Source organism: Camellia sinensis, chromosome 11, assembly GCF_055761805.1.
Source record: "Camellia sinensis isolate YWXY chromosome 11, ASM5576180v1, whole genome shotgun sequence".
NCBI classification, from domain to species: domain Eukaryota; kingdom Viridiplantae; phylum Streptophyta; class Magnoliopsida; order Ericales; family Theaceae; genus Camellia; species Camellia sinensis.
In genome coordinates, this window is record NC_138971.1 from 77,282,540 (window position 1) to 77,293,428 (window position 10,889).

Here is a 10,889-nt window from a genome sequence, read left to right on the forward strand (position 1 = left end):
GCCATTGGTTTCTCTATATAAGGAGAGCCTCTCCTTCCATTTGAGTGGTTAGAAAAATCTGATATATATCACATATATATCACTCCCTCTCTATATCTCCCTCTCTCTCTACATTTGTGTGGATTAGAGGGTCCAAAAGGGTCTTGTTGTTGGCCTATTGCACACCACTTCATAGCCACACCCTTCCATCATCACTTGGAGGTTCTTAGAGCTTGTTTTCTGAGGTTGAGGACTGGTTTTTGAGACCTAAGGGCTGCTGGTTCTTGCGGGTCTTCAAAGGTAACTTCTTACCCTCTTTATTCCCCGTTTTTGCATATCCTTTTAGCCTGTCTTGCTTGCTGATTTGGGCTTTGTGTATAACATAAACAAGTTCTGTTTTTTTTGTGTTTAAGATACTTCATTAAGGTCACTTTTGTGTTTGGGGTCGTTTAGCCCCTCTTAGGCCTTGTTTGGCCCCATTTTATGCTATTTTTGGTGAGCTTCGGGACCACCTTGTTTGGGCCTCCTCACCACTGAAATCCCTCAAGATTTCAGTGGTGAGGATGGTGGTTTCAGGTCCTAAGAAGGAGAGGGTGTGAGGCCCCTGACTTTTTTTGTAAACCTTATTAGGTTCCTAAATTTTGAATTATTATAATAAAGCCCTTAGTTCGTCGATTAATCGCAAATTAAGCCCTAGGACTGAAAACGCATCACGGGCGAATCCATACAAACCCTAATCGATCCTGGAAGCTTAGAAATCACTTCTAACACTCTAATATTAATTACTTAACTCTCAAATTTTAGATTAATCGCTCTAAACCTTAACTTTCAATTTTTACAGTCATCGTTCGGTTATTTACCTTTAAATTCAAAGCAAGATAATACAAACTGAATTATTTTACACTTGAAATAGATACTTTAATTGAACCCAAGCCCGCACATTTTAATTAAATCACAAATTGGTCCCAAACAAGTACTGTTATATATTTATATATATGTACACTTTTACCCAAAAATCTTTTTTAATAATATATTTTACAATTTCCAAGATTTGTACAAAATATATATATATATATATAACATGTCCATCAATTCACCATCACATGGCTAGCCATCATACCGCCCTAGATTATAATCATTGTACTTTAAAATCTCTTGAAATCTTGGAGCAATAATGACTTTGGTACCTATAAAGATTTGCTATATATATATACTAGTGTATGCCCGTGCCTAAAGGCACGGCGTAAATAATGGTAAATCATACCCAAACAGTGACTTAGGCTGTAAGTCCCTTAGGCTGCCACAAAGCCAATGAAGGTTGCGGACCATCTATACCCATCTCTGATTTATTGCTTTTAAATAAGTGACTGGTTATTGCTTGTAAATCATACACCAACCTCCTCCAATACAAACTCAAATCCAAATCATACCCAAACACATACTTAACAAAAGTAAAAAATCAGACAAACCAATATTTCAATGAAATGGGTTTTGAAACCCATTTCAAAACCATCAAAAACAAATTTTACCCTAAAGGACTACAAAAATCCAACTCAATGCCAACCTTAAGTCTCACAACAATACAATGTAAAATATCATAAACCCACAAAAAGAACACCATCATCCTGTTTACTGTCTTTGGGTCCATGAAAAATTTACACACTCATTTGTTCAAGATCATTATCATCAACAACAAATCATATTTGTTCTTCGACAACAACACAATTACCAAATCTTATATGTTCATCATCATCATAAAAAAAAAATTTAGCTACAAAAATTTACTTTGCACAAATCAAGTCTTATACATGTATCTTATCTGCATCATCATCATTCTACATCATCGTAATTCATCAACAACAGCAACAATATGTACTCATAACACCCAGATCATCACAACACCAACAACAATTAAAGATCAATCAGCAAGAAAAACACAGATCCAATCCAAAAATCAACAACAACAATGAGCACTCATAACACCCAGAAGTACTGAAACCGCATCAAATATCTGTAACATTAAAGAAAAAAAAATTAACTGATATTTCATTTATATTTCACTCACGTTTTATTTTTTCTTTTTTCTTTTTTCTTTTTTTTGGGGGGGGGGCGATCGAACCCATATAACCACTTAAATAGTGGATTTTGTTCCTTGTACCCAAAAAAAAAAAAAAAAAAACTATCACTCATTACGATTTGTGGAGCTTTAGACTTGGAAGTCATACATATACGTCAATTTAATGTTACATTACCTCACCAATTTAATAGCATAAATTCAAACCTAGGTTAAGTAAATCCATTTTAATCCAACTTACCAAAATCAGCTGTCGAGAAAAATCATTGCGGCCATATAATGCCAAGGTTGTTAAAATTGGAATCCTTCATAGGATCGGTGAGAGGGTCTCATGGATCGGATTGTAGGATCAGATTGAGAATCGTAAGATTCTACTTTCTAGGTAAAAATACAAATTAGAATGATGAATAATAAAAATAAGGTGAAAAATCATAAATCCAGTGATCCTACTTATGATCCTACATATGATCCTACTTGCGATCCTACTATAACACCGATCCTACAACGATTTGGATCGTTTTGACAATTTAGGATTGTAGGACTATGATCCAAATCGCGATTTTGATAACCATGTATAATGCCCCAATGTGGTTGAATAAATTATATGAATGAAAACATACTTCAAAGAGAGTAATTGTAGGGATGATGTAAAAGTCATCAATTAAAAACAACTATAAAATTGAAATTATTGCTCTAAAATATAGCCAAATAAAAGTATTTGAAATTATTGACCTTCTTTCTTTTCTCTTCTGATATTGTTTCTTGTCACTTGATTTGGGCTCACATCAAATTTCAGAGGCTTTATCTTCAATATCAAATGCACCCAATAGTTCTAACTGGCCTTTCACAATTATTTTCTGTTGTAACTGAAGTTTAGAGCTAGGGAATTAAAATAAAAGAAAATAGAGACAGGGAGAGATAGAAAGAGTAGTCGATGGCCTAAAAGGCGCATATATTGTATAATGAAAAGGAGAAAAAATTTAAAAGGAAAACTCACATTAGGAATTTTAGGATGGTTCTTCTATGAGGATTAAAAGCAGTACGCTATTCTTTTCCTTTTCTACATGGAGGATGAATGGAGCTTTTCCTTCGATCTGAAAGGGTCTGATAGACATAAGTTCCATTGAGGCTGACATAAGTTCCATTGAGGCTTCAATGGCTTTTAAGGATTTAAACTCACAAAACCAAACCATACCTGAAAAAATATAAGAATTCATTCCAAATAATGAATTTTCTGAATATTCTGACCACACAACAAAACAGATTTTAAAACAACACAATAAAGAATTCATTCCGAAATAACTCAAGAAAACGGCTGAAAAGAATCCATTCCAAAACAATGAATTTTCTGAACTCATTTTTTTTCCCAACTCGATGCTCTAAATTTTTTCTTTCTTTCTTTTTTCTTTCAATAAGTATTAACACATCAATCTAAGGAAATTCAAAAGTTCCAAGTGGTGTCTAATTGGAACTCACCTTTAAATGGTAAATAAATTCTCAAGCTTTCTCCACCAATCTGGTAGCACCACAGCAATTAAGTATTGCACCGTTGAATTTCACATGTTAAGTATTGGCAAAAGATCAATATTGCAACTAACAGAGAATAGAGTACATATTTATACCCCTCAAAAAAACACTCATTAGTTTTACAGTGAGCAAGAAATTGGGTACCGATGATATGTATACAAATTGGGTACCGATGCTATTAAATAAAATATCCATTATATAATCATTGAAGTGGATTCCACACCAATTGATTGTGTGAATGCTATTTGTTAATTGCTCCTCGTGCAACAAACCAAGTGACAGAACATTCCTAAAAAATGTAAAGTCCTAAAAAAACAATTTTACCCTTCTCATTATATGAACAAAGGTATTATATTAAAATAGTCATTATATATACATAGAGATAGAAAACTAATTACCTCACATTAATAGTTTTCAATGCATGCATTTTATGGGATTTTGGTTTTCATGTTTTAATTATGTTAATTTATTAGTTCTTGAAATATGAAATCTATGCTTCAATTAAAATATTTGTTGACCAAGTATCACTTTTTACTCTGTTAACTTGAAAACTGTTTTTAGAATTGGATTTATAACTGACAAAGTGATGAAATAAGAATACACGAAAAGAAGAGGAAAAGACTACCTCTAAGAAGCCAGCCTGATCAAGGATTGCCCGCACATTTTCTGACATAAAATCAACTCCTAGAACTGTGATATATTGGTAACCAGCTTTTACCATCTTGACAGCCAAATCTGCCATAACCAGCAAATCAAATATATGGATGTGAGGCCACTGCTTCTGGCCAACAGTTAAGACCCCTTAGACCTCAGGATCTATGTAAATAAAAATAGTAGAAATTATTTTTTGCGTAGCATAGCAATTAGAATCGATTTCATCCCAAAAATATGCATAGCAATTAGAATTGATTTCATCCCAAAACCCAAAAAATGAGAAGAATCCAAGACAGCAGAGGTCAAAGAGACCCGAAATTAGATGCAAAGAGATAGTTATTAAATATAAAAACTAAAAAAAAAAAATCACAAATAAATTAATCTTAGCAAATCAAAACAAATCACAAATAAATTAACCTTTCATTAATCACAAATAAAAAAAAAGATAAAGAAAAAAAAAACACTTAATCTTAGCAAATCAAAACAAATCATTTTCAACACAAATAAATCAAATATAAAAAATAAAAATAGAAAAATCCACCGCAAACCTCATGTACATGCACTGGGACTACTGAATAATTTTCCCAAAAAATAGTATTTGGGTCGCATTTACAATCCTGATGTGTTTCAATTGGGCAGGGAATTCAAAATGGGTTCATGAGATGGAATGGTCTGGTCAGAAAGACTTCACAGCAGCTCCCACTGTGAGATTTTTGGTTGATGGTGCAGAAGCAGGACTGCTTAAAAACCATGGTCCTCTAACATTCCTCAAGGTATCTCTCTGTCTCTCTCTCTCTTGCAAACTCTTTAACTTCGGCACATTTTTTCAACATTTTCTCACTTTGGCACCTAAAAAGTTTGTTTTTGCCACTTTGATCCTTAATAACAGGTTCATGATGCTGGTCACATGGTTCCAATGGATCAACCAAAAGCTTCATTAGAAATGCTAAAGAGGTGGACTCAAGGAAAACTCTCCATGACCAAGTCAGAAGGTCGGCTCACTCCGATGTGATTGCCACACACTGACCTTAGTCCCCATGTGTGTCCAATTTCAATTGTGCACAGGTGGAAATATCCAAAATGTGCCTGGAAATACCAAAGCAATCCTCTTGTGCTTGTAGTATTAAAAAACAGGCCATTCCATAAAGATTGCTCACAGAAATTATTAATGAGTGCATTAATATGAAAACTTCTTTTTTTTTTCTTTCTTTTTTTTTTTTCCAAGAAAGCACATCTCTCTTCCATAGAGAAAATCACATTGCCTTGAAATGTTGGAATCTAGAGTCGGTAATCAGTACATGATAGAAGTTTTTTATTTTGAAGCTTAGTTTTCTCCTACCGAGCCCAAAAAGTAGAGAAATCCAAGTATACTATATGCCTTTCATAAAGTAGAAGAAAAAAAAAAAAAAACCAATTATGGCAATCCCAAATTCTACAACAACAACAACAGATTTAACTTTTCTTTTTTTTGCCCCCTTAAAAAAAACCAAAAAAATAAACTATTTCCCTCTTTTCTCCTTTCCCATTCTTTTTTCCTTTTTCCCTCACTGTTTCTAAGAACACAAAGAAGCCACAGCCAAATTCTATTATTTTCTCTCTAATACTACACTACTAAAACTCTGCTAGGGAGGGGTTTTCATTACTTTAGGCTGCCAAATAAAATTAAATAATAATTAAAAAAAGGAACTTGAGAAGGCAAAATCCGCAGTAAAATGAGCAAAATAAAAATTATCACTGAAATTTTCATCTATAGGAAAACCCAATAACATGAATTAATTTTTTCTTCAGCAACTAAAATAGATCATTAATGGGTGGGTATTAAAGAGGAGGAAAAAGAAGAAGAAATAAAAAAAAGGCTAGAAAAAAAAAATGCAACATAATTTGTCAACTGAACAAATTGCAAGAATTAGATGAAATATACAAACTGATTCGCATCTGAAGAGTAAATAATAAAGGATACGGGTGAAGTACCAGAAAAGGATGAAGCTTGGAAAAATCAAAAGAATTCATCAGCAGAGCAACCAAACAGAACCCTAGCAGCAGCTCAATCAAAACACCTTTTTGTAGACATCTGAACAATACAAAAAAAAAACAACACAAACACAGAATCAAAATTGAGAACATTCATATCCCCAAACCAAGAAATTTTCTTTGAATTCTCTTAGCATCGAAACATCAATGAGCAAGCATCAATGAGCCAAAAAACAGAGAGTCCATGTGCCAAAGAAAAGAACCCTATTAAAATGTTCATAACCAGTTTTGGTTTTAAATAAGGTGATTGCTTTCATGCCCTGTTAGGGGACATCAAATATTTTCTGAAAAAAATTCTAAACTCAATCACCTTTTAAAAATACGGTTCGCGAGCAGTTTGCGGATTGCACTTTTTCCTTACAAAATTTATTTTTGAGCCTTTCCCCCCATTTTCTAAATATTCTTTTGGGCCATAAAAAAACGAACATAAACAATTCTAAGCTATATATTATGAGCAAATTTGAAAAATGAATTCTTTGTTAATTTTTATTCTTTACGTAATCTTTTTTAGACTTGTGTATTATCCACATCATTCAAAAACATAAATAAATTAATAAACTATTACCTTAGAACATTCCCCAATGAAGATCAAACACTCAATAACAGCAAAAACCCAAAACTGTGTTACCTACAATTAGAGAGTCAATCTAACTAAACCCTAAAATAAACTAAACTTCCCCTCCTCAATCCACAATCATTGCCCTGGTCCAATTTGTCTGAAATTCCAAAATTTGAGACCTTCCCAGTGGTCATTGATCCGAATCAACTTTTTTTTGGATAAAATAAAAGATTTTGATCAAATCAACTCTTTCTTTGCTTTCATGACAGAACCAAAGGAAATTTCTATTCGAAACCAAAATCAAAAAGATTCACCTAATGACAACACAGAGAGAAGGCGAAATTTCTATTCAAAACCAAAATCAAAGAAAACATGTCTGCAAAGAAAACATGTCTGAAAACATGTCTCCAAATTCCACTCCATTTTCTTTAAACCCTAATTACTTACTTCAGAGAGAAGGCGATTCTTGGGAAGAAGTTTGGGCACTTCAGGAGGTAGAACCACAGAACCACAGAAGCAGATACCACAGAAGCAAAAATTTGGGAAGAAGTAGAACCACAGAACCACAGAAGCACTTCAGGAGGAAGAAGTCTGCAAAATCAACAAATCAATAACCGACGCCGGCAAGGCGAGAACTACTGAATCAATCCGATGGGCCATGTGATCGGAACGCCAGATCTGAACGCCAGATCTCGATCTATCAGCAGCAGCTCTAGATCGAACACATCTCAGCCATTGATGACCTCCTTCAGCAATGCTATCTGATCTCAGATCGGTTGTGAAGCACAGTAGGGAGAGGGAGAGGGAGAGAGAGAGAGAGGGAGAGGGAGTTGAGGATAACGTTTGGGTAGACGCAGGCGTGTTTGGTAGGCGTGGGAGAGAGAGCAGAGCGTGTTTGGGCGGGAATCAAATACATCCCAACCATTGATATATATTTGGGATTGATCTTAGCCCTTGGATCAAAATGTATCTCACATACATTTTGATACATTTTTTAAAAAGCTTTGTGCCTTATTATATAGATATGTGTGTACTTCTAACTAGAAGATATTTACATTATTCCTACACCTAACTAGATCATAATTAAATACATCGTTAAAGTTCTAATCCTCCTCATTTCATTACATTTAATGTGAAGCCCCGGAAAAATGTATTTTCTTTAAAAAAAAATAATAATAATAACAAAAAATAAAAAAAAAACCCTTACATTTGCATTATTTCCTTAAAGCCCGTCAGTTCTTAAACTATTTCGAATCTTGCCAGATAGCATTTTTAATTTTTATCGGAACAGGAATTACACTAGCCGGATTAGGTTCCCTAACCTAATTTAATTTAATTCTACATAAGTAAGGTTCCAATACATGAGTTTAATTCCAAGCCCTCACTTCTTTATTTAAATTCTAAATTTACCCCAAACTAGTACTTGTACCTTGTACCTTGGTATACCATCAATCTTGCAAACTATATATATATATATGTACACACCTTGAGGGATGTGCCCTTGTACCTAAAATTAATAAAAAAAAACAACCCCATCATCCTAGGGAGAAGAGAGGAGCCAATTTTCAATATATATCATCATGATATTCTAGGAAACCCAAACCTAGTACCCTAGACCTAGGTTGTTAATTCCAAAACTAGTTCTTTTCTAACTAGTGTTGCCTAAATCATTGACCAAGCCTCCCAAATCCCTTCCATTTTCTTAGAATCCAACCAAATCCTAACCTTTCCATCCATTTCCAACTAATGGGCTTTTAGGACATTTTACATCAAAAATTACCTATATATACCACACCCTCCCTAGCTTGCAAACATACACACAACACACTCACTCACACACACATTTTGGTTAGAAAGAGGGGGGAGAGCAAGGAAGAGAAGTCTAGAGAAGAAGAGGGAGGAAGAAAAGAGTTTCTTGTGCAAAGTTGGAAGGTAAGCCACAAACACAACCTTCTCTTCATTTCCTTTTGTAATGCATGTTTTTGAAGATCCTAAATAATGTTTTCCAGATCTGTTATTATCAAGTTTTTATGTGAAAAATACTAAGATTTGAGTATGGAGTCCATCTCTCTTGTATTTTCGCCATTTTGGCACAAACCATCTTCTTTTTGTACGAATCTCTCAACTTTTCAAGGGCACTCTTTCAAACAAATTTTCTGAGTTAAACATGTGATAGTTAGCATATTTTCCTCACAAAATAAATGAAACTTTCCCATGGTGGAACCCCCTTTTTATAAATTTTCTTGTTTCGGGCATTCTACCTTAAAACCTGTTTTTGCAGTCAACTTTCAAAAATTCCAGAAAAATGTAAAAAAATATTATGAACCTCTATTTTATGTCAAAACCTTCCTTAAGGAGTTAGCTTTCAACTAAAATTTGTTTCATCGAAAAAAATTGAGTGGTTTGCAAGAAAATCAAGTTTTCGTAACAGTCAACAGATCTGGGCAGATTCTGGACAGATTCTGGAACAATGCTGGACTATTTTCTAAATAACTTAAAATAGGGAAAGCAATCCCATCTCCGAAAAATGTTCTAGGAACTAGATCAAATTCTCTACGAACCATAGGAAAACCGAGTCTGGTGGATGAACCTAAGTAGTTCTTCCATATTAACCTTCATGTGATGTTAAATCAGGAAATTTGTTATGTTTGGATGTTTTATACCCTTGTATTCATGAAAATGTTTAATGGCCTATTATCATATCTTGGCATAATGTTGTATGGGTATGTTATGTTATTTATCTTCTTGAGGAGGCATGCTTATGTGAATTTTATTTTATTGTTTAGTTGGACTAACCTTGACTTAAAACACTTAATTCAACGGGAAACCTAATTGGGTGGGTATTGGGTTTTCGAACACTTGAGTAATGAAAAGATGAGAAAATGTGATATATGGTTTGTTGGGATGCGTTCCCTATTCGAGGTTAAAACTTGCGCAAGTGGTTTTCGGGACCCTTGAACGGAGCGGTTGTATTCGGACCCTAGGTGGTTTGGTGTAAGGAGGGATTCGGGCAAGGCCCTATTTTTACCATCTCTTTTGAGGCCCTGCGGTTGGCGCTACGCGGTATATAACCGTTGGTAGGCATCCGAGGTTAGTTCTGCAACAAAGCAGCAAAAGAGGGGGCATACCGAATAATCCGCGTCCGATTCTTGTGGTCGGGAGGACGGAATCTCTTTGGGGGATTTCTAGTTACTAATATCTGACTCAACTCTTAATGTATTTATTTGTTTATTGGAGTATCATGCTTTACTACTTGGTGCTATAAATGTGATTGTGTATTGGACTGGGAAAAAGGGGTGGGCTGTGTGTGTGTTTACTGGGCATTCAAAGCTCACGGCGTATCATGCCAGGTGACGAAGCGGAACTCATAGCGGAAGACGACGAGCCGGAAACCTTTGAAGACTTTTGGCTATCTTAGGAATACTAGAAATTTCCTTTTTGTTATTTTGTAAGACTCATATGAAGTTTAAAACTTTCTTTTTGGGATGTAATGTAATGGAACCATCTTTTAAAGCAAGTATAATTGTGGCTGGTATGTATTTATATCCTATGTATGTACCTTATCGTTGCTTATGAGACCTTGTGCCAATGCCTTGTAAGATCTGTCAAAAAGGTAGTGCGCTGCCTAAGAAAGCTGGACTTAGAAGGGAGGCTATTTTGACTCCTCCAGTGATCTGGGATCTTACTTGGTTATTGACCATAGGACTCACTAGTGACTTCCCTTGACTACCACCTATAGTGTAGAATCGGGGCATCACAATTTGGTATCAGAGCCTAGGTTCAACCCTTACCCACGTGTTTCGACCTGCGGTTAGAGACTACCTTTCCCCGACTATGTTAGAATCTTTCTTAACCTATCTTAGGGAATTTCTTCGAATTTCTGGCACGCCAACATCAACTCATGAGGACCTACTTCAGGATCGTGAAATGGTTTGAACTTTGAGTGCGGCCTCATCGCACAGTAGGAGGGGTACTGTTAGTTCTACGCGTCTTCTATCGATTGTCGTACCCTCATCTTGTATTCGTAGCCTTTATTCAATGTCACCCTTTCCCAAAACTTAGTCT

General features: G+C 35.0%; 1 protein-coding gene and 1 long non-coding RNA gene across 12 annotated transcripts; one reads left to right on the plus strand and one right to left on the minus strand.

Annotated features, from left to right (window-relative positions):
- Positions 1-1,558: 1,558 nt before the first annotated feature.
- LOC145788866 (uncharacterized) lies at positions 1,559-7,818 on the minus strand. 11 transcript variants are annotated; one of them, XR_014344155.1, is made up of 7 exons: positions 7,272-7,818; positions 6,206-6,305; positions 4,206-4,396; positions 3,530-3,569; positions 3,051-3,248; positions 2,786-2,910; positions 1,559-1,990 (listed from the first exon to the last, which is right to left on the minus strand). XR_014344155.1 is itself a non-coding variant. In XM_082894173.1 (6 exons), exons 3-5 carry the CDS (start codon positions 4,320-4,322, stop codon positions 3,061-3,063), a joined length of 345 nt encoding a protein of 114 aa, XP_082750299.1. In that variant the 5' UTR covers positions 4,323-4,396; positions 6,206-6,305; positions 7,272-7,818; the 3' UTR covers positions 1,559-1,990; positions 3,051-3,060. The 11 variants fall into 11 exon arrangements, 2 of the variants coding, with proteins under 2 accessions (XP_082750299.1, XP_082750298.1); XR_014344154.1 differs by having other exon boundaries at positions 1,746-1,990; positions 2,786-2,919; XM_082894173.1 differs by lacking the exon at positions 2,786-2,910.
- Positions 4,812-5,435, plus strand: LOC114286029 (uncharacterized). Its single transcript, XR_014344163.1, has 2 exons — positions 4,812-5,007; positions 5,124-5,435. It is a non-coding gene; the product is annotated as an uncharacterized LOC114286029 (long non-coding RNA).
- Positions 7,819-10,889: the final 3,071 nt, after the last annotated feature.